This window comes from Mytilus edulis, chromosome 5 (assembly GCF_963676685.1).
Source record: "Mytilus edulis chromosome 5, xbMytEdul2.2, whole genome shotgun sequence".
NCBI classification, from domain to species: Eukaryota; Metazoa; Mollusca; class Bivalvia; order Mytilida; family Mytilidae; genus Mytilus; species Mytilus edulis.
The window spans coordinates 9,984,700-10,009,849 of NC_092348.1; the positions used below are offsets into that span (position 1 = coordinate 9,984,700).

The 25,150-nt window shown below is 33.4% G+C and overlaps 2 protein-coding genes across 3 annotated transcripts; one reads left to right on the plus strand and one right to left on the minus strand.

The window, feature by feature from the left end:
* Positions 1-818: 818 nt before the first annotated feature.
* Positions 819-8,149, minus strand: LOC139522923 (uncharacterized). The gene is made up of 3 exons (XM_071316557.1): positions 7,550-8,149; positions 6,347-6,524; positions 819-4,625 (listed from the first exon to the last, which is right to left on the minus strand). The coding sequence occupies exons 1-3, from the start codon at positions 7,767-7,769 to the stop codon at positions 2,633-2,635; spliced, it is 2,391 nt and encodes a 796-aa protein (XP_071172658.1). The 5' UTR covers positions 7,770-8,149; the 3' UTR covers positions 819-2,632.
* An 8,624-nt stretch (positions 8,150-16,773) lies between these two features.
* LOC139522924 (protein O-linked-mannose beta-1,4-N-acetylglucosaminyltransferase 2-like) lies at positions 16,774-22,183 on the plus strand. 2 transcript variants are annotated; one of them, XM_071316558.1, is made up of 2 exons: positions 16,774-16,859; positions 19,872-22,183. In XM_071316558.1, the coding sequence occupies exons 1-2, from the start codon at positions 16,855-16,857 to the stop codon at positions 21,649-21,651; spliced, it is 1,785 nt and encodes a 594-aa protein (XP_071172659.1). In that variant the 5' UTR covers positions 16,774-16,854; the 3' UTR covers positions 21,652-22,183. The 2 variants fall into 2 exon arrangements, with proteins under 2 accessions (XP_071172659.1, XP_071172661.1); XM_071316560.1 differs by having other exon boundaries at positions 16,790-16,840.
* Positions 22,184-25,150: the final 2,967 nt, after the last annotated feature.

The window sequence follows — 25,150 nt, forward strand, 5'->3', positions numbered from 1 at the left end:
GGAAAATAAATAACCTACAGGAATTACTATATATTTATTCAAGCATTGCTTGACTTTGCGGACAAGATGCTCAAAGTGGCACATTTTTTAATCGAAAAATACGGAAATAAACTGGTCCTGAAAATGTCATTTTTCTCATTTTTCTACATTAACTGCATTTTGTTACACTTTTTCAAAATCTCAAATAAAAAATATATGTCACCGTGCTGGATTCGAAGATAAACGCAGTTGATACTCAAAATTGCGTCCCCCTTTGGTAACCTCGTTATTAGCGCGAAAATGCACGACGTCACTGGCTGAAAATTTCGACATCTCCCGCCAATTATCCATGCAAGGTCAATCCGGATCGCCTTCGTCGTTTTTAAGGTGTATAATGATTATTTCTCTCTCATTCGAGGGGTGAAAGGGTCATATTCAGAAATTTGGAATTGCTACGTCTAATTGACAGGGTTCAAGAATAGAAAGTAATTCATATCGTGATGCGGAAACTTATTATTTTCATTAGAAATAGGATTTGTTAATTTATTATCGGGAATTACAATTCATGACTTTCTATTGTGCCTCTCTTAAAAATCCTCTATCCGCATGCACCCGAGTACTCCTTTAACAATTTTGGCATTCAGGAGAATTATTAAGGAGGGGGATAGGACCTTTATCGGGACTCCGGGATCGGGTGTCTTTAAGCTTGGGATTTCGGGATAGACCATTTCGGGATCCGGGAATTCCTTTTTCGAATATCTGGATGTCGAGATTTAAATTTATTCAAATTCGGGACCACGGGATTTCGTGTTTTTAAGAACCCTCCTACCCCCCCCCCCCCCCCCCCCCCCCCCCCTAAACCCCATCATTAAATGATAACAAAAAAAATAATTTTTTTTCATTATATTGTAATAAAGTAAGTTTATAGTCAATGGGAACATTGAAATTCGACATAGGAGAATTACGAACCTCAGTCAAGCATATGGTTCTGAAGAAAATTATTTGAAACTTTTCATACTAGAATTGATGTTTTACGCCCAGTTATTCAGAAGCAGAAAAAAATGTAAAAAGAGAAATGGACGGAAGGACGGACAGATGCACATTCAAGTTTTGAAAAGCTACAAAAGTGACTATACACTTCATCAGTTGATTAGTGATACATACCTGGTATTAAAAATGATGTTGATGTACGGCTGTTTTATGTCCAGTGGCAAATCAAATGCATTTGTAGAAGGTCGTACGGTGACATACATGTATGGTTGTTAATGTGTGTGTCATTTGGTCATCTTGTGTAGAGTAATTGTTGTCTCATTGGTAATCATACCATGTTTTATTTTTTTTCAATTAGAGCCAGGCAATCTTATTGCAATATATGAGGGTTAACCATGTTTTGTAGAATTTTACTATATATACAGACATGCGCTATGGGCCGTTCTAATTAACAAAGTAACTGTACACAAGAAGACATGTCACCATAGCCTGACACTTTAACCAAAATCAAATTTTACCAGTCTTTTAAAATCTTATTCCTTGTCACGTGCTTAGCAATGATGTAGCAAATACCAATATTAAAGTATAGTTTAATCCGGCCAGGAGTCTGTAATCAATATGAGCTAAATGTGTTTGTACATGTATTATTATTCTATTTTTTCTTTCACGAACAAATACAAAACTAATATAATTATTTTGTCACAAACACAAGACAAAACCATCCAAGAGAAAATATAAGCACCAACACAAGATTAATCATTTGTTTTGTCATCTAAGGATAGCTGTACACGATGTGCATATTAGTTAACTCGTCTTCAGTCACTGTATTTTCAAAGGTACACCTATTGATTTTGTATGAATATTTACTGTGTATATATATGTATAAAGCAGCACAATGAATTATATTTGATAACTAATTAATTTTACACTCCTGCATTTTGATCTACTTACGAACCTTGTGCTATTAAGCATTTCTGTACACACTTGTACTTTTCCGAAACATCTTCCCGTGATTAGTATAAAAAGCAAACTGCAACTTTGAGATGAAGAACATCAATAAAAGTGCTGTTCTTTTGCCCTAAGTGTGTTTTTACTGCGCATGTGCTGATTTTTTTTATGGATCTTTGATACCCCATATCCTTTGGTTTTTTATATTTATCATTCTAGAATTATTTTGGTTCTTTTTTTTTAGGAATAAAAGTAAAACAAACACCAGAAATAAATGTGTTGATACATTTATCAGTACAAAATATTGTATGCATCGTAATCGAACAAAGATAATTAAAACAAGATTTTTAAGTTATCAGTCCTTTATACACATTTATAAAAGCACAATATTTTTACATTTTCCCTAAGAAACAAATCAAAATAGCATTATTTTTTCTTAAAATGTATATTAACTAGCGTGCCTTTTAAAAAAAAGGCCATAAAACCATTCATTGGAGAATTACGAACTGCAAATGCATTTTGTTTACATGATTAATTAAGATTATATGATATAATTTAGATTATATGATAAAAATGTTCAACAAATTTCATTGACTATGTGATTACAAAGCTAATTTTGTAAAAATATATGATAATTGTACTATAAATACAGAACATTTCTAAAAATATGTTATTTGAATGAATAACGAAGAACTCCAAACGATGTTTTTTTTAATTACTTATTTTCGTAATATCCGGTTATTTTTTTTATGACGGCCGCTGTTTTCGTAACACGAGGTGAACCGTCCTGTCTCCTTTGAGACAATAAATCAAGTAAACCCTGAAAGCCTTTTCTATTAAATGCAAGATCCAGATGACATTTCTTCAGACCGGATTGGGCACACTTTACAGCCATCTGAGCAGACATATATTTTCCCTTAACAAGATCTCCAAAACTCTCAGCATCAACCTTTACCATTTTATCATATTTCATGTTTTCAGCTATCGCTTCAACTGTAAAAGAAAATTCAAGTACATCTTGCTTTTCTACTTTGGAAACAGCCATTAACTTGTGTAAGGATTCCACATCATCAACGGCATTATGCGCATTGTACTGCTCATTACAAAAATGTTCAAATAATTTTTGCTGACTGTAGCTGTTTAGCCCTGGGAATTTTTGCCGGAAAAGCGGAAGCGTGTCGGCGAATCCAGATACGCATTTCCTAAAAGCTGCATAGCAGGTTAAATTGGACATGTTATTTAGCAAACGCCTAGCATCAAATAATTTGCAATTATGTGCAACAAGCATAACCTGACCGTATTGTTCTAACCAAAGGACAAAACTCTGGAACGCTGATTCCGAAGTAACTGCATGAACAGGTTTTCCATTGTAAAAAAGGATATTTCCATTTGCAGTTAAACCAGTAACGGCACTGGAACTCGGCGCTATTGATTTATTCGGCTGAATATAAGTATCAAACTTATCACCAGAGACAGTGTTTAATGCAGCTATTTGCAGAATTTCAGAATCTAATTTCAGCGAAGATGTTTCCAGGTCAAAAATTATGCAACTACCTTCAAATGATGAAAAGGGCAATGATGCAGGTTTCTGTTTGATTCCCGGAATCTCTTTATCCTCAGTAACCAAGGAAAGAGACAGTCCCGATTTATATGTTACACCTTCTTTTTTTTCTGTCTGTTTTATTTTATTTCTAAATTTCTTCTTTTCTAATCGCCGTTTTTTTACAACTGGTTGCTGGGAGTACTTCTGTTTCCGTTTTCTTTCTTTTAACAACTTTCCGGAATGATTATCAGTGATTTCATCCGTTAAAAGGTTAGCTTGTGTATTTATGCAGAAAATGTAAGAATACCCTATGTTTTTTTGCAAGACTGCAGCGCTCACCCGTGTTTTAAGATTTTCGCTTTTACTAAAACAGAACCGTTTAGGAGCTTTAGATGCATAAATATTGTTGGTAGACTCCACATCTTTTGTTGATCCAGCCGGTGCTAGACGTTCAGCATTGTTAGCTACCGTTTCAAATATGACTTGGACGTCTTTTCGTAAAGCATCATCTGTAAGTGGTTTTCCATGAGGGAGATATTTATGAAAATTATTTTCATTGCTTTTATTACACCAATCGCCACATTTGTCATGACTACCGAATGAATGAGGAACAATAGCTGTTAGTGTTTCTTTAAGTTTAGTTTCATTGTTTTTATTCTGTTGAATAGCATATGAAAAACACATTTTGTAATATTCTATGATATCTGTACTTAGTGCTTTGTGCTTAGATTTCAAATTATAAAAAGCATTTCCGAGTGATTTTGTTGAGTGGTTAATATCGCTCCATTTTTTTACATCGTGGTCCAAAGCTTCTTTTACCCTAGACAAAGTGGCTGCATCATCATCCATGATAAGCACATCGACAGGAACCCCAGACACTTCTTCTATATTTTCCATCAGGGATGCCCCTGTTGACGATTCCATGGCTTTTGCGCTTTTTGACCAATTCTTTTGACAGTTGTGTGGTTTTGCGTTTCTTTTGGCTTTCTCAGCACTATGACATATGGCGCAATGTGTAACACGCAGGTCGTAATCTAATATTTTTCCAGTAAGCTGGCCAATTGCTGTCCCAACGCCAGACGAACTACTATACGAGCGACCTGATCCTCGCTTCTGCCAACACATGTCGTATTTTACTACCAATCCTTTCCCTGGTGTTGTAATTCTAAAAAAATATTAATTTTACATATTATTTTTTATTATTATATTGGTTTTATAATTCTAATTATAAATTCTACGTAGTATTTAAAAAGACTAATATTGCCAGCAACACAGAATATAGCTATAGCAACAGCATCGTTAAATTCCAATTATGAGCTACGTGGAGTTTTTGGGATTGATTGTTGATTGGTTGATGTCCAGTGGCAATCATTTCATGCATATTCAGGACGAGGTACTTTTACGATCTAGACTGTGAGCAGAAAAAGCGTTTTCAATTTTTATGCGCCAAATATGTTTACAGATTTTGCAAAAAGTTGTCTCATTCCTAATTGACAATATGAATTAAGTTCACAGTTTTTTTCTCAATCCGTATTAACAATTTGTATTTAGTTTACAGTACTTTCAATTATTATTTTTTCTTTTGTGTGTTTTTTTTTTGTTTTGTTTTTTTATTCAAATTTGTATATATTGCGTTTTCATTAATATTGTATTGGTATCACCATCTCTCCTTAGGGAGGCTAATAAAGATATATATATATCAAAATAGCGGGACGGCTACAGTGCAGGCGATTTGCCGTGTCACGATATCTCAGTAGCATGGGTTCGAATCCCGGCGAGGGAAGAAAAAAAAATTTGCGAAAGCAAATTTACAGATCTTACATTGTTGGGTTGATGTTTAGACGAGTTGTATATACATAATGTACACAGCCATGTATCACCCTCATTGCTGGTGATCCGATGGATAAATCTGTTGTAGAGTTGTCACTGACTCAGACGTACTTATATATATATCAAAATGTATATACTCTGTTTTTGCAAAAAGGATTGTCTATACACATCTCATTATAACTCTGGAAATTTAATAAATAATTACACAGATGAAGCACTACCTTTTTATACGACCAAAAAGTTTTCGCGTTCGTATAATGTTATAACGTTGTCAGTCTCGTTCTCGTCCGACAAAAGTTACCAGACAAAAATTGTACCACCTCTTAAAAATTGTAAAACACATTTCTATACCAATAAAAAGAAAGTTGTGAATAATTTTGGAGGTTGTGGTCCTAATTAATTAGATAAAGAGATAAAACAGAACTTTTATTACAGTTGGTATAAACCATTATTTCTTGACCAATACCAATGTGCTTAAATTCAAAGTCTTGATTTCTTACGGTTATTTAATGGGCTGAATCTGAAGTGATTTTTCATTTCCCGCGAAGGCTAAAATAAATTGATATTTTCCCCATCTTTAAAAGTTTTACCGCATTTCTCGGGGGAAATATTTTCCAAGATATTTTACTATAAAATTTGAAGAAAATCAATCAAGGTTCTCGACCAATGTATGTTGTCGATAACTACGACGTTAAAAGAAAGTCAATTGCCAAACAGGTGCTTGATTTTTCACGTGTTTTTTTTTAGTTGTCATTGTAACGCAATTTCCAGTAAATTACGTAACCCCTCATTTGGGCACAAAATGTCATGACCGTCTTTTAATTGGTCCACTTTTAATTCGAAAATTAAATTTTTGGGGTTTCTTCAAAAACCGAATTCTTGGCGTTATTTGATATGCTGATTTTAACTTTGAATTTAAATTTCATGCCTGGTTTTCAAATTGGATCCAAGATAAACTAAAGTTCGATTTTAATGATAAAAAAAGATGAATGCAATGGTTCTTTTGATATGCTGAATCTAAACTCTTAAAAATAATTCCGGTATCTGCATAATTACCTTGTTTCTGAACATTCCTTTGTAATTGCTTCATGACATGAATCTCGTGCTACATCTACCATTGGTTGGAACAGTTCGCGTTCTCTCTTCTTCATCGTTCTCTCAGAACTACTAGGAACACCCATTATTGTCATAAGTCTGGAAAGCTGACGAACACCTATGCCAACGTCTATCATTGCTAAAATTTAAATAGCAATGTGTAGAGGTATTTAAATTAGATCTCAATAAAGTTAGCTGACATTGGAATACATTTTTACAGAAACATGTTCATCACTTGAGTTCACAATACTAGACATAGTATTCTTGGTTTTGGAAACGGAGAAGCACGGACTGACGATATTATGAAAATAATACATATGATTCTGTTATTTTCCTTCTTCTGGAAGCATAACATCGTCTAATTAATTTCCGGAAAGAATACATTGGCATTAAAATGAAAGATCTGTTGGTATATACAAAAACCTTTATTTGATAGAAGTTGTTTATGTGTTTGTTATAGAAAATCTATTTTCATGTATAGTCGCCGATATTACAATGTATGGGCAGTATGATTTTATACGGTTTCGTTAGGTGTTTCACGGATTCATGAACTATAGTTTTGTAGCTATGGAGTGAGAAATATCGCAGGTACTTAAGCTTGTTGTGGATTTTTTATTTATTTCTTAGATTAAATGCAAATTAGAGCTAGACATACTGCATGGCACTGTTGAAGTAAAAGTAACACACGCAACTCAGATTGTTGAAGACATTAGGATGATATCTCGGTGTTTTTTTTAAAAGTTATTTAGTTTTTTCCCTGTAAATTGTTTTAGTTGGTCGGATGCTGTCTCTTTCACAAACAGCAAAAACTCATTGAAAGAGGGGTGCAGCATTCCAAGGAAGCAGTTAATCACTTGGAATTTTTGTTATCGACACTATCACGATATCGTTGACCGTTATGGAATATATGGAGAAAGCTCAAAGTAAAGCCGTTATAATATGAGCTTTGTATATAGATTGACTACATATCATTGTGACCGCTTCCTCTCATTTTAAAGAATAAAATGTACTATTATAAAGACGTAGAAGTTGATATGTCTGAAAAACATTAATTCAGGAATCGTTTAAACTGTGTTGTTTTAAAAAAATAAAAATTAAGGAATGTAATCGCAAGAGACTGAGCAACAATGATATATCAATTCAAGAGATGTATTATCTAAATACCTAATGCTGCTTTTGTGTTGACATCATACACCTGTGGACCACGTTTTCCATGTACGTGCGTTTCACTGGTCTCGATCTGATTAACTTGTCCGCATTCACATCGTATAAACAAATGGCTTGCATACCCCATATTTTTTTCAGATGTAATGTTTATCAGAGCAAGTGCCTCCTTGCATTTTCGACAAAAGAGCTGTTTGGCTACATAAAATAGATCTATCATTCTTCTTCCTTTTTTCCATGACTCCTCATCAACTGTGACCGTTTCTGTGTTCGCTAAGTCTTATAACATGCTCTGACGTTTTTTGCTTTGACTGTTTCACTTTTTCTCGTCTCTCTTTCTCTCTATGGCTAAGAAAGTGCCCGGAGTTTACCATTTTTAATGGCAGTTCCTGCAACCGGTTCCCGTCACAGTGACGTCATGGCATTCAAATGGGAAGGAGAAGTTTATTAAGGAAAATTACACGCATGACGTCCCGCCGAAAGTAACGTTTTTGGGAATTTGAACGTTGAACGTCGCGCCGAAAGTAACGTTTTTGGGAATTTGAACGTTGAACGTCGCGCCTAGAGTTACCTCCCTTGAAACTGTATCGGATGCCCTTAAGGGGCGAAATCGTTACAGTATGATAGTTATCAAAGGTACCAGGTTTATAATTTGCTACGCCAGACGCCCGTTTTGTCTACATAAGACTCACCAGTGACGCTCAGATCAAAATAGTTAGAGAGCAAAAACAAGTACAAGGTTGAAGTGCATTGATGGACCCAAATTCCAAAGCAGTTGTGCCAAATACGGCTAAGGTAATCTATGCCTGGGATAAGAAAATCCTTAGTATTTAGAATAATTCATATTTTTGCAAACAGTAAATTTATATAAAAAAAGGACCATATAATTGATATTCACGTCAACACCGAAGTGCTGACTACTGGGCTGGTGATACCCTCGGGGACGTAAAGTCGGCTAGAAGTGGCATCGACCCAGTGGAGTAAATAGTTATCAAAGGTACCAGGCTTATTATTTGGTACCCCAGACGCGCGTTTCGTCTATATAAGACTTATGAGTGACGCTCAGAACAAAATAGTTAGAAAGCCAAAACAAGTACAAGATTGAAGAGCATTGATGACCCAAAATTCCCAAAAAGTATGACAGACAGGAATACGAAACTGTCATTTCATGATATTGGCACGGTTCAAGTCCACATTTCAGCTCGCAAACGTAGCATTTATATCATTTGTAAAGTTAGATTTACTCAGAAACTCGTTACAACAACAAAATGAAGCCGAATAAAAGAATTGTCCATGTTCAACTTTGAACTCGAGTGACTGGCAAACTTATGTGGCTTAATAACAATTACATAACTTCTTAAGAAATAAAAAACATCAGAACAATATCATCAAAAATACTGAAAAATTAGCTGACAAAATGTCTATTTCTTAAAATTGTCCCAAGTTCAGTGACCGGTTTTATGTCAAAATAGGTAAAAAAAAAAAAAAAAAAAAAAAATGTATTCAACTTTTCAAAATAAAACAATATAAAAAATGAACTCAATAAATAAAACGGGTAATGGACAAAGGAGGGAAACATAAATTGAAAAGCAATATGTAAAGTTTTACTCAATTTAACTTAATGTTCACATAAATACAGAGCTAAAAAAAGTACTTTGTATTTGCATATTTTTTGTCAATACCAACTTTTTGTGTAACTCGAAAACTTTAAATGCAAAACTGTTGTACATCAAGTTTTGAAGTGAAGTGATTTTTGTGTGGAGAACAGATTAATAATATTAAATGTAAGACAAACGGAGATTGGTGCAAAACTCAGATTTTAGCAAAAGAGACATATAAAATTAAGAACAATTGAATTCATTTAAATATAATTACGTCTTCTACCGTTTCACCAACACTTTATGAAAACGATTTAAAAAAATAAAACAAATGGAGAATAATCTGAATTAAATCAAAAGATTTGTGCGAGGGTTATAAAGCTATAAAACAAAAGAAAAGAATATAAAAATATAAAACATCATAATGTTTTTTTTTATCTATTTTACCACTGTCATATTAGTGGGAGGTTTTGCTAGCTAAAAAAGGTTTTATCACAATTTTCGACATTAAGAAATATCTGTACTTATTAAGGAATATAACAGTTGTTTTTCATTTGTTTGGTGTGTTTGAGCTTTTGTTTTTGCCAATTGAGAAAGGACATGCTGTTTAAATGTATTATATAAATGTGGCTCCATGTCTAATGCCATTTCAGTGGTCGAGTTGTTTGTAGAAGATCTTTTCATTTTAATTAAGGTATCTTTATTGCCGCCTCATGTTTGACAAATTCACTCACACACCACTGATAACAACTAATAGTATATTTGATTGAATCATTCGTCAGCTCTTTGGGTTGCCTTTTTCCTACTGCAAGCACTTATTAACTGAAACTATTATATGTTAAACGTGAAATCAAGTATAAAGTAAAATCACAAAAGTTCTGAACTTAGAGGAAAATCAATTCGGAAAGTCCATAATCACATGGCAAAATCAAATAACAAAACGCAGCCAAAATGAATGGACAAGAACTGTCATATTCCTGACTTGGTACAGGCATTTTCAAATGTAGAAAATGGTGGATTAAACCTGGTTTTATAGCGCTAACCCTCTCACTTTGATGACAGTCTCATTAAATAACAGTACATAGTGATTGATATTTTTTTATTTGTAAATGTACCCATAATTGCATTATTATTTGCATTCTCAATAACTTATATTATTGACGCAGTGTATTCAATAATAAACTAGTAATAAGTAAGTATACGAACAATTTGGCGCGGAAGATCAATCTCAAAGATGTAAAAAAATCATCACGGCATATTTTATATTTTTCAAGCCAAAACAAAATAAGAATAAGCAAATGTTTTACTTGTATGTATTTTTTTGTATTCTGTTCATGCATTAAGTTACGACCATAAACGTTGCTTTCTTATTGAAAAAGTAAAATCACAAAAATACTGAACTCCGAGGAAAATTCAAAATGGAAAGTCCCTAAACAAATGGCAAAATCAAATGATAGAACACATCAAACGAATGGACAACAACTGTCAACCTGACTTGGTACAGATATTTTCAAATGTAGAAAATGGTGTATTGAACCTGGTTTTATAGCGCTAAACCTTTCACTTGTACGACAGTCGCATAAAAAAATCTATTATATTGACAATGGAAAATGAAGCGTGAACAAAATGTCACAAATATGGGTACAACAACAACATGAACCCCATCATAAACTGAGGGTGATAACAGATGCTCCGGAAGGGTACGCCGATCCTACTCTACGTGTGGCACTTGTCGTGTTGCTCATGTTAATACAAGGCCGATAAATAGTTTAATTCGGTAGGTCACATTCTTGAAAAGGGAACGGGATTGTAGTTACGACATAAAGAACATATCCGATATCATATGTATAATGGATATTTAACCAACGCATGATGGCGTCCGTAAAATTTAAGAAGTTATGATTTCAACTAGGATCTCTTGGTTTAAAAATGAAAAGGTCACAATAAGGAAGCTGAAATCATCACTTTTGTCGTAAAAATATTTGTTTTCAACCGACCCTCAAAATCAATTTCTAGATATAAGTCATGACCAAATGGCAAAATCAAAAGCTCAAACAAATCAAACGAATGGATAACAACTGTCAAATCCCTGACTTGTTAAAGGCATTTTCTTACGTAGAAAATGGTGGATTGAACCTGGTTTTATAGCGCTAAACCTCTCACTTGTATGACAGTCGCATCAAATTTAATTATATTTACAACGATGCGTGAACAAAACAGACATAATAGGTAAAATAGTCAAGAAGGTGAAATAAAGCATTATATCAAAGCAGTTCATAGAATGTGCTCCAGGACGTCATTTGTTTTAATTTACAATTGCATCTCGTTTTGGATTACAGGTAGGTCTTCAAGGCTCTCCTTTTTGGAAACAGTTAAGTCTACATACCTCTGAATTTGAATAAAAATGTGGTCTTCATGCCACGAGCTTTAGAAAAAAAGTTTGGTCTTCAGGTGAAACAAATCCGCAATAATGCTGGAACATATTCAATAACAGTATAATACATAAAACGGGGTATAAAAGGAATAATTAGAATAATTAACAATACAACAGACCATACTTACCAACAAGACGGCACTCTCGCAGAAAAATGATTAATGTATGGTTCAGATTGCTTGATTTCATGCAGGTATAAAATGTGGTGGCAGTACGTAGTTGTTAACCAGTTTTGCATGCACACAACCTTCTACTTTGTTTATCTAGGCTATGTGTGTACGTAAAAGTAAAAACAAAACATTCAAAGTTACAGCTGATCAAAACTTAACATTTTCTTAACTCTGACCATGCATGGTAAAAACTATTCATGTTTGCAAATTATTAGCCATCAGTGTCGGGAATAAGTGAATTAAGTAAGAAAACCGCTGAGCATGATCACACATAAAAACTCTCACAACTGACTTCATTTTCAGAAAACGACATCTGTAACAAACATAAACTTTTAGCTACTTCTTTACAAGCAGAACCAAACACAATGAAAGTCCCAACTATGTACTGGCTTCCGAAGCTGCACAAAAAACCTTACAAATATAGATTTATTTCATCTTCCAGCCATTGTTCAACTACTAAATTGTCTGTTTTACTTACTAGTACACTTGGTACAATAAAAAACCTGATAATAAATTGTTCAAATAAGGCCTTTGAAAATAGTGGAATTAATTACTTTTGGAGTGTCAAAAACTCGTTGGAAGTACTTGATAAATTGCATGCATATATTGGTGATTTTGAATCTGTTCAAAGTTTTGATTTTTCTACCCTATATACCACTTTGCCTCATATTCTTATTAAGAAAAAATTCACATCCCTAATTAACTGGGCATTTAAAAAGTCGGAATGCGAGTACATATGTTCAAACTCTTTTAGATCATTTTTTAGTAGCAATAAACAAAAGAACTATGTCAATTGGACATGCTTTGATACTATTTATGCACTTGAATTTTTACTTGATAACATTTTTGTTCGCTTTGGAGATTCCGTATATCGTCAAGTTATTGGAATTCCAATGGGGACTAACTGTGCACCACTTATTGCGGACCTGTTTTTGTATTGTTATGAGTTACAATTTATGACTAAAATTAGCAAAGACCCATCAAAACAACATTTGATACAAAAATTTAACAATACTTTTAGATATTTGGATGATATATTGGCTCTAAATAATGACGACTTCAGTATGTATACTAAAGAAATTTATCCTGTAGAACTTACTTTAAATAAAGCTAATGATAACAATGACCACTGCCCTTTCCTCGATCTTGATATCTATATCATAAACGGGAAGCTTAATACAAAAATTTATGATAAAAGAGATGATTTTTCATTTCCTATTGTTAATTATCCATTTTTAGATGGTGACGTTCCCTTGTCACCATCTTATGGTGTTTATATATCTCAACTTGTACGATTCGCTCGTGTATGTAACAATGTATTAGATTTTAGCGAGAGAAATTTATGTATTACTGAAAAATTATTACACCAGGGTTTTCGATATCACAAACTGGTCAAAACATTTACTAAATTTTATCACCGGTATAAGGAAATAATTCGTAAATATAACTCAACATGCAGACATCTTATACGTTCAGGTATTTCACATCCAAAATTTTATGGAAATATTCTTTATAAAGCACAAAAATGTCAGTATTCTCCTCAGAAACTAACAAAACCTTTAAATAGACTTATTAAAAGGGGATATAGTTACGATACTGTTGTCAGGTCATTAAAGATTGCATATTTTGGCTTTAACATTGATTCACTGATAGGGTCTTTGCATCGGAACTAAACACATTTATTTCTAAAAAAAACAGTTGTTGGCATGACACGGGTTATGTTCTTCTCATATATTTTATGATAGTATGATACTAAACCCCTAACGGGAGGGATTGTACCTGATATTCATATGATGAAGACATAATCTTTCAATCAGTTTAATTGAGGTCTGGAGCTGGCATGTCAGTTAACTGCTAGTAGTCTGTTGTTATTTATGTATTATTGTCATTTTATTTATTTTCTTTTGTTACATCTTTTGACATCAGACTCGGACTTCTCTTGAACTGAATTTTAATGTGCGTATTGTTATTCTTTTACTTTTCTACATTGGCTAGAGGTATAGGGGGAGGGTTGAGATCTCATAAACATGTTTAACCCCGCCGCAATTTTGCGCCTGTCCCAAGTCAGGAGCCTCTGGCCTTTGTTAGTCTTGTATGATTTTAAATTTTAGTTTCTTGTGTATAATTCGGAGTTCAGTATGACGTCCATTATCACTGTACTATTATGCATATTTTAGGGGCCAGCTGAAGGACACCTACGGGTGCGGGAATTCTCGCTTCATTGAAGACCCATTGGTTGCCTTCGGCTGTTGTTTGCTCTATGGTCGGGTGGTTGTCGCTTTGACATATTCACCATTTCCTTTCTCAATTTTATTGATGCTGATTACTGCTGAATTGCTCTAAGAATGTAACATTGTCTTGTCATTTTCGTTCATTGGGTTTTATGTTTATATTAAAGTTAGATTAACTATTAAAGCTTCTATCTTACACTGTTCGAACATGTACCAAGTCTCCAATACCACCGTTACATTTCCGATGTTAGATCGGCTAATATAAAGTGTTTCCCGTTTAACATTTCAAATAATTTTGTTACTCTGTTCGAGGGTATTACTCAATGTAGCTTTTCTTTTAGAATAACAGGGATCAACCTTTGTGGCACTTATTAATTTGAATCTGTTTATTTCCATTTTTCTAATTTCATGTGGATCTTTGGGCTAAAATGTCCGTGTTTTCACCTCAAATTTTACTCTGAGTACAGATTACCCTATGGATCTGGAAAGTTTCTAGACAAAGTTTGCCCTAGATGAAAAGAATTCTCGTGCATTTAATTTTTTAGAAAATTTAAAACGTATTTGGATTTCAAAAGTGCATTTTTTTCGTTCCTGCAGAATTAGATAATTATTGAATTGTTCTTATATTTATGTAAAATATTTTGACAACTTATCGATGGACATTTGAAATAAAATGAAAGATAAGAAAACTTACCTAACCTATTCTTAATCACCTGTTAAAACAAACCTTAATCACCTGTTAAAACACACCTTGCTTGTATAATAACAATTACAATGTGTTACATAACCTGATAACTTTATTAAATAATTTATTATGTCACTATGAAGGAATGTTCATTATTCGAGATGGCTTCTAAAACTAAGATATGTTGGCAGTATTAGTCACAGCTTTTTTTATTATTATTATCAAGGACGTATAACTAACATACGTCCTTGTTATTATTGATTTAAATATTTACACACAGATGGATTCAAAGATATATTCAAAGATATGTATTGTTCAACTAGATAGATTCATAGATAACTCAGTTTTTGCATGGATCATTTTTTGGCTACCTCTGGCAACCTGATATATATATATATATATAGAGAGAGAGAGAGAGAGAGAAAATAAGAAAGATGTAAGATCCTGGAATACAGCGATCAACTATATCTGGCCCGGTATACAGCGATCCACAAAATGTGCTTTTGATCACTAAAATATAGACCAACTTTAACTGTAGAACTTTTATCACACGTAGCGAAGGTGCCAAACAAAACACGAACAAATGTTTTCATAAATCTAACTGACTTCTGCATGTTCTGCAATTATTGGCAACAAATGGTTAATCATCAATGGAGAAGAATTTTAAAAACTGGAACTTCCTCACGAGTATAAACATGTATCGTCGTGTCATAGGTTGTCATATATGTTTTCGTATCATCCACATTTCCTCGGTTTCGATTCCACACGCGTTACATACGTTATGACGTGTTTTTCGGTTTCTATATTTGGAACACCAAAAACACTACATTTTGACAAATTCAAAACATATTCAAATTCGCGTTAAAAGACGTTAGAACAAATTTTAAAAAACTGACCTCACGGTTTAGCCATTTTTATTTAATGTCAAAAATATCATACTAGAATAGTTGTTGAGAAAAACTCTCAAGGTATACATGAAGTACAGCTATGTCGTTTGCCTGTTAGACACAGGATCTTTACTGAGACATGCGACTGTCCAACTTCCAAAGCAAGGTTGTCGGCTCTTCGGACATTCCCGAAGTCCTGCGTTTAACGTTTTGATTGCCGAGTTTATGAGCTTCGGTCCTTGTTTGGAAGTTGGCGACTGTCATGTTTTTTTTTGTCGTTTTCATTACAAACCAGCGAGTTAAAATTAACAGGGTTCTTATATATCCTATGAGTCACAAAGCTCGACAATACATGGTAATAAAAAATCAAAGCTAAGTCTACAGAAAAAATAAGAAAAAATGTCCTTAGGTGAACGACTTATCAACATAGCAGGATATAAAATGGTTGTTCAAAAAGGCTCCATTCATTCAATATTCTAATGCAACAACGTTTGTAACGTTCATTTTGATTGGATAACGTCACTTTCTTACATGGCATCAATTGACATTTGATGCTATGGGCGTACGCGCATGCGCAGACGACATATGACAGATTTTAATTACGTGTTTTAACGTTGTTTTCTGTCAGTTTCATTAGAATGGAGATAACAATATTGTATTTTAAGCTCCGACGGCATCAATTGGGGATTTGATGGTCGCAAATACCCGTTTACTGTCTCCGCTAACGCGTCGCCAGTAAACTAATTTGCGACCATCAAATCCCCGTTTACTGTCTCCGCTAACGCGTCGCCAGTAAACTTATTTTGCGACCATCAAATCCCCAATTGATGCCGTCGGAGCTTAAAATACAATACAGTTATCTCCTAATTCTATTGATAATTCTTTTTATACATCCTTTAAACATAAAGATGAAAACAGTCTTTTAAATAGCTTTTTGCATTTAATCACAAAGTTTGAAAACTGCATTTTAAATTAAACAAAAATGTCTTTTGTAGAAACCAAGTGCCGGCAATCTGAAAAAAAAATCACAATGTTATAATTTCAACATATGAATCATCAACCAAAAACTATTTACTAGTTAGTTTTAGAATTGAAAAGAATTCAATATTTTTTGTTTATGATTCAAGCAATAACCAGAACAACGACTTTAGAAAATACAATTTCAATCATGGCATCTGGGGTTCAGCTCGGAACTTATAGTCTGGTTATAGCTAGACTTAAATCTGTTTTGGAACAGGGGAGGTAATCAAATAAAACTAAGCAGACAGCTGACAAACCTTTTTAAAGTATCTGGCATTATATGTGGTATAGTTTATCTTTTTCAAATACATGGACCCTATTTTCTTCCGATTGCCCATATTTATTACGTTTGTCAGAACGTCTAGTGCCTGTGGATTTTCACTAACAAGATGAAAATCACAAAGATGTTGAAAATGCAAAATTGTCTGAGAAAAAAACTGTGTACATGTATCTGACAATGTCAATTTATTTGGTGACAGTGAGGAACTGCTTATATGATTATGGAATACATTTTGATATATTATCTGTACTATAATTTAATAGCATATATATATTATTAGGCAGCAACCATTTGATTTTCTGGAGGGGGGGCTATGGATTTTTTTTCTGGACAAACTTTTATTTTCGTCTTTGACGAAAGACAATCTAATTTTTTTTGGCGACAAGTCGAAAACAATTTTTTTCTGTCAATTTTTACAATACATATAGTGGCAGTTGAGGGTGAAACAAACATTTTTTTTTCTCGGTGTCAAAAACAAAAAAAAAAGAAAATCAAATGGTTGCTGCCTTATTAAATGATATGAGCAAATACACCTTATCACTAATCCCGGCTGACCCGGCTGCTAACGGCGCTTGAACTTTTGACGCATACAACAATCACTTTTTCATTGTGGCGTCAGCTATTTTGTTTTATGACGTCATAATTTTACGGGAACCTGTGTGATATCCAGTAATGACGGACAAATAGCAATAAGGTGTATAAGCCCTAATACGGATAAATCAGCATGTGCAATACTGAAAACTTTCCACTGTCGATATAAATCAAGATTTATTAATTAACCAACTAAGTACCCTATTGCCAAAAATTACTGTTTATTATAAACCCTAACTGGGCTTAATACAGACAAACTGGGCATTAATACAGGGCCATTACAGAAAAACAGCTAGGGCCATTAAAGAAAAACAGCTAGGTCCATTACAAAAAAAACAGGGCCATTACAGAGAAACTGTGTTAATATCAAATATAATAAATATATTACTAGTAACTACTAATATTTAATCATATGAAAGATTTTTATAGTTACAAATAATTGCTCATATCAATCTTATGCATTTATGTGTAATGTACATGCATGACATATCTTGCAAATATCCAGAAAATGTTATTTCTTAAAGGAGTAGGTCCGGTAAGGACAGATTTTGGCCTCAAATTTCAGATTCATCTGACGAAAGATTTTGACCACTTTATAAACACTTAGGTGTCTATTTCATTTGATTCAATTAATTTATGTGAAAGATTTTAACTAATTAAGTCATTAAAAACGTTCCAATTCAAGCTTAAATATGAAAAATCTACCAAACATGCTGAAAAATGTCACTTTTCAGATGTTTTTTGTCAAAAATGAAAGTGGCCAATCCGTGTTCATTCTCAACCTTTATATATGTTATGTATTATCATCAAATACAACTTACATTCCAATATTTAGGATGAATGCGAATGCGGCCACTTTTGTTTTACACGGAAACCGTCTAAAATTTAACTAAAATGCTAGAATTATGAAGATTTCAGTAATTTAGCATGACTTATTGGAGCTATTACCATATATATATGTGCATTGTATTGTCAAAAACAGCCCATATTTATGAAGCAGAAGCATTCTACTGTCCATTAAATAACTAAAAGTTTACATTTTAACAATTTCGTAAAAGTGCTATATTTTGGGGCCAAAAAGGTGTCTTACTGGACCTACTCCTTTATAATTCCATGTGATATGAGAAATCAGTGGTTAAGATCTGAAGAAATGTTACCGTATCATACCTTCTTTTTTAAGATACAACTTCCATGCATATGCTGACTAGATAATTACACATAGACGCCATTGTCTGTACATGCATATCCATCAATTCAGAAAAGTAGTACAGTAAACCAACATATTTTTTACAAGTGATTTATTTTCATGAATTATATATTAATGTGAGAAGAAAACTAATGCGAATTATATTATTGCAAATTTTCAAACTGTGATCTTCTTTTATATGGGGGTCTTGAACATGCTTGAAATATCTGCCACTGGATGTAAAGCAGCCAAAAATCAATCAATGTCATGTATGAAAGCATCAACAAATAAATTGTTACATAGAAAAGGTTTAACACAAAGAAAAATTATCTGGAAAAAATAAATTGTTTTACAGTATTTTTAGCTCACCTGGACTAAAAGGCCAAGTGAGCTTTTCTCATCACTTGGCGACTGTCGTGCGTCATCGTCGTGCGTCGTCGTTAACTTTTACAAATATCTTCTCCTCTGAAACTACTGGGCCAAATTTAACCAAACTTGGCCACAACTATCATTGGGGTACCTAGTTTAAAATATGTTCCCGGTGACCCAGCCAACCAACCAAGATGGCCACCATGGCTAAAAATAGAACATAGGGGTAAAATGTAGATTTTGGCTTATAAGTCTGGAACCAAAGCATTTAGAGCAATTGGATAAGGGGTTAAATTGTTTATCAAATCAAGACCTATCTGCCCTGAAATTGTCAGATGAATTGGGCAACCGATTGTTGGGTTGCTGCCCCTGAATTTTTAAGGAAACTTTGCCATTTTTGGTTATTATCTTGAATATTATTATAGATAGAGATAAACTGTAAACAGCAATTATGTTCAGCAAATTAAGATCTACAAATAAGTCAACATGACCAAATGGTCAGTTGACTCCTTAAGGAGTTATTGCTCTTTACAGTCAATTTTTAACAATTTTCATAAAATATGATGTAATTTTGTAAATTTTAACAAAATGTTTTCCTCTGTAACTAATGGGCCAAGTTCATTATAGATAGAGATAATTGTAAGTAGCAAGAATGTTCAGTAAAGTAAGATTTACAAACACATCACCATCACCAAAACACAATTTTGTCATGAATCCATCTGTGTCTTTTGTTTAATATGCACATAGACCAAGGTGAGCGACACAGGCTCTTACGAGACTCTAGTTTCAAATATAGCATGGTTTGACGGAAGATTGTTGTCAAGTATGCAAATCCAAACTCTACTTAATTGCTTGATATTTCTGTTTGCAGGATACACAAAATGAGTCTTCACATGATAACACATGCTGTAATGTTTGCTGTCATAGCAACATTAGTAAAGAAATATCTCCAAATTCTTTATCAGCTGGATGATTTACAGGATAGATGTCTGTATGCAGAATGGGAGCATTCAAACAAAGCAGATTTAAATACACACAAAACTCAAGATGAATCTCAAAAAAGCAACATGAAATTCAATTCTTTTGAAACATGTCAGTCAAATTTGAAAACTCATGTTTGCCATTTTAAAAATCTATGCTATCAGCCAAAAGAAAATTTGTTTGTTTATTTCTATAACAAGGATGAAATCAAATATAGTTCTATAAACAGAAATAACATTCCATCACTTTCTACTCCAGCTGATTTCACAGGACACAAACTACCACTTACGTTTCTCAGTGAAAACTTTTCATCACAATTCAGTGTCAGATGGATAAATAAAACAAGTTACATTTTCAATCGCTTCAAGTCCGACAATCTCATGCATGTTATTCATGATGACTTACTACCTTTACATTTCACAATGAAACATTTTGAAAACTTGAAATTAAAGATGGCTGCCTTGGATAAATTTGATGCACAGATTGTATTTATGGATGACTGGCCTCCAGGAGATTACAGAGCATTGTATGAACTTTTTACAAATTATCAACCTCAGTATAAAATAGATTTACAAGGAATTGAACAACAGCATGGTAAAGAAGTACAAGATGGGAGAGAACTTGTATGTTTCTCAAGTGCAATAGTCGGTCTTTTAACAGATACTTTATGGTATAATTACGGGTTTATTGGGCCACAGGGCCCTATATTAGACTCCACAGTTAATGCTCATCAAATTAAATCTACTAGTAACTTTATTTTACATCATCTGGATTCAAATGCTCAACATTCAATAGACTTCATAGTTTTGATATCAAGGAAAGAAAATCGTAAAATTATGAATGAAGATGATCTAGTCAAAGCAATTTTGCAAGAATTTTCAATGAAAGTTGTAACAATAAGTAGTGAAACACATTCATTAACAGATATGATAACACTTGTTTCTAATGCTAAGGGTGTAATAGGAATGCATGGATCCTTGTTAATTCTGGCAATGTTTTTAAAACCAGGGTCTTTCTTAATAGAACTCTTTCCATATGCTGTGTCGCCTGTTCAATATACCCCATACAAGACATTAGCCAACATCAAAGGTTTGGAGATAAATTATGCCTCTTGGGAAAATACCGATCAGAAATCTACAGTCAGCCATATTGATTATCCATCAGAGCATGGGGGTCTGATGCATTTACAGTCAGAAGTTCAGAAGGAAATTATAAACCAGGAGAAAGTACCCAAACATTTATGTTGTGATGATCCTTCTTGGCTTTATCATATTTATCAGGACACTTTTGTAGATATCAGTGCAATCTTGAATTTAATCAAAATAGTCATGAAAAGTGGAAAGATTGCCAATACTAGACATTTTGCATATCTTGAAACACCATCTGAAGTTAGAAATCTCAACTGTAAACTTATAAAGGAGCAAACATGTTCACTTAATATATCATGGGAAATACCATGGAACATGCAGTTTTTAACTTTTGACAAACTCAACTATGAAATTATTCTTGAGGAGAGTCGTGCAGAAGCTTCAGTTAAATATGTAACAGACAAATTAAAATTAGAAATACATGACAGAATAGACTGTGAAAAAGATTACATTGTTTGGGGAAAAGCTGTAGTAGATGGTATGTCTCATGACAATTATATAAGTAAAGATTGTCATAATTAATGTGAAATGTAAATTTCATGGATACACTTGTTTTTCTTTCCTAGTCTTGTCATTGCTTGTTTTATATGTTCTGTTTATTTATTTTTTTGTGAATATTGTCACAACAATGTTTTGGAAGATTTATACAATGTGTTAATTATTTATTTTTATTATTTATTAAATCTTTGAATGTAATTGTTTTCAAGAATGATTAAAAGAACAGTGCAATACAAACAACATATGCTTACAATGACATGTTACAATTTGATATTTAAAATCCAAGGGGCTTAATTATGCTGAAAAATTCTGAAATAGATGATTTGTCTCCCTTTTAGAATTAAATCTGATGACTAACTATATCTGTGATGAACTGCTGATAGCTGTAATGAGAACTATGTCTGTAATATATTTATTAAATAGAAGAAGCTTTTGCTTAAATTGGTATAATTCATTTGTATATATCAAAAATTCTAAAAATTCAGAATTTTTTTTGGGTGTTTTTACTTTTAATCCATACAAGTAGTTCAAGATGCAATAAATCCGATTTTTATGATTGATTGCATTTTGTTTGATTAACCTCTGATGGTGAATATTTCATACATACTCAGGACAAGAGTTAAATCTATAACAAGGTTCTGCAAAGTGTGTAGAATTGGATGAAGTACAGGTAAATAAGACTTTCAGGGGCTGAAATTTTGACTGGCAAAATTTTACCTTTGCGCAAAAGTTGCTTTACGTGCACAGAGCGTGGCATTTTGAATCCAGTATTTGCCAAATATAATAACTGATAAAATACAATTATGTTTAAAAATGGATATTCTACTTTTTGTGAGGTAGTGTCTGTGGTAGTAGTAAATGGGGATGGGAGGAATTTTGCCTGCCCCTTACACTCGCACACTCACATTTCTTGCATATTTTTTTTTACTTAAGATAAAAACATTAAAAATGAAAAGTCCACTCCTTGGCCTGTGCAGGTTATATTTCTTGCTTCACTTTTAAGACCAAAGAATATTTTATAAAGCAAAGGAGAGGGTTTCTAATTATAGACATTGCAAGGTGTGTGTGTTATACTAACTGGGAAAGAGATTTTTTTAAGTGTGGATGAAAAGCCATGTGATGCTATTAGATTTAGCACTTTCCAATCTGTTTCTAAGTAAGGGGATAAACATTGACTTTAAGTGGTGGGCTTGGAGGTAAATTAAATGTTTCTGGGCATCTTTTGAGACTTGACAATTTTTCCTCTTTCAAATCTGGAGCATTCATGACACTAGTAGTTTATTGCTATCAAAGATAAAGGATAGTCAATACTGTCAGAATAAAAAGTTTCAAGCTGTTCTTGAAAAAGAAGTGTTTTGCTAACTGATCAAATTAGTTTAAACTCGTAAATGGGGAAAATGGAAATGCTATGGTTATACCCCCGAGGAAATGGAAGTTTGGACACTTGAATGGTTCTTGTGGTTGTTTGATGCGATCAAAACCAGTGGTGTTTTTCTTTACCATAGCAATGTTATGATGGAAGGAGGGATGTAGTGTTGTGTGCAATATCCAAAGAGCTTATAATATGTACAGTGTTGGCAACATGTTAATACAAGAGAATATCATGAATATATAAGATATGAGCTATACACAGAAAATAAGACATCTTGAGGGTAACATACAGCTTTCATATGTCAAGCTATAAATCGTCGTTAGTCCAAAAGGAACAAAGTCCAAATTAACACATTGGATACCTATTGGTGACGCTGTTGTCTGTTCTATGGTCAGGTTGTTGTCTCTTTGGCACATTCCCCATTTCTATTCTTAATTTTACAACGAGTTACTTGCTCAGTGTACAATGACAAATGTTTCATGCATTGTTAGGACGAGAACAAATTAAAATAATTGATATGATGGGCAGGTTTGCACAGGAGGTGGACAGGAATGAAGGGCGCAAAAATTTGACTGGCACCAGCTAATGAGAATATGTTGGATGAGGGTGGGGGGGAGGGGGGGCTAGACATTCGGCCTCCTTACAATATTTTCTACATCCCCTTTCCCCAAAGATCTTTTTCGCAAAATTCAAAACTCCATATATCAAAAGAACAGAGCTGCGTAAATTATGTATATACATTCCACATACATTCACAGAGCCAAGCAAACGACTGATATACCAAGTCGGTTTTACTGCTGGAAGGACGTTGTTGGTAATTTTTCTATTTCTAAATTAAGGCAAATGTAGTATGCCTTTGTTCAATAGTCATCAATCGATTTAGTTGAATTGAATTTAGCTGAAACATCTCCGGGTGACGGTCACACACCAAAACTGAGTCTTATTCAACGCTTAGCGGGTCTTACACTTTCACGCTCACTTTTAGTGTATATATATGATAGTCCTTGTTGGATCTCAAAAATCTATACCTCCTCACAAAATTTCCAACGTTACCTTTCTTCAAAAAGTTTTTGCAAAATTGTAAACTTCATATACCAACCGAACGTAGCTGCGTATTTACAGATCCTGTAGAGCCAAACACATGCCCGATTTAGCTAGTGTTTTCTGCTGGAAGGACGTTCAAGGTGATAATTTTTCTATTTCTACAAGTCAACAATTTGGGTCTTAGACTATTACACTTATTATTAGTTTGATAGTCATAGTTGGGGTCTTAAAAGCTAAACACAGGCAAAATTTACTCACATGAAATTCACATGAAAAATTTCACGCGAGATTCACCTCAACCGAGCTTATACATGAAACTCACGTGAAAATTTTCATGTGAATTTCACGTGAATTGAGATTCACATGAATCTGATGTGAAATTTTTCACATGAATTTCACGTGAAATTTACAACAAAATGTTTTAATATTTTTCATGATTTTGATTAAATTTAAAAATTTAGATGTTATTTGAAATACTCTATTTTAAAAATTCATGTGAATTTCACATGAAAAAATATACGTGATTTTCATGTGAAATTCACATGAGTTTCACATGAGATTCACATGAAACTCACAAAAACTGATTTCACGTGAGTTTCACGTATAAGCTCGTTTGAGGTGAAATTCATTTCACGTGAGATTCACATGAATTAAATTTAACGTGAAATTGATGTGAGTGCAATTTGCCTGTGTACATCATGGAAATCACGGAAAGTAATCAGAAAATTATATATTCATAGAGCAGTATTGTGTTTAACTATGGCAAAGCAAACGATCCCAACACGTCTGCCTGTCATTCGTTCGTCATATCTGTATTCATAACTTGAACATTTTAATTCCTTGGTTATGCAAACCACAATAACACGACATTCTCATCCTGATGTAGTACATGTAATATTTTCCACTGCACGAATTGATTATAAGTGGACCGTGCATGCACACTATAAGTCAATCGATCAAATAAACAATTCCTATTGTTTTGGTATGCTGTGTTTAAATTTAAAACTTTCGTACATACGTATTATATATCAGATTGCAGTATTCTAGGAAATATGAAAATTTGCACTCTCCAATATAAAAGACTTTCTGCTATCATTTCCAAAGGGC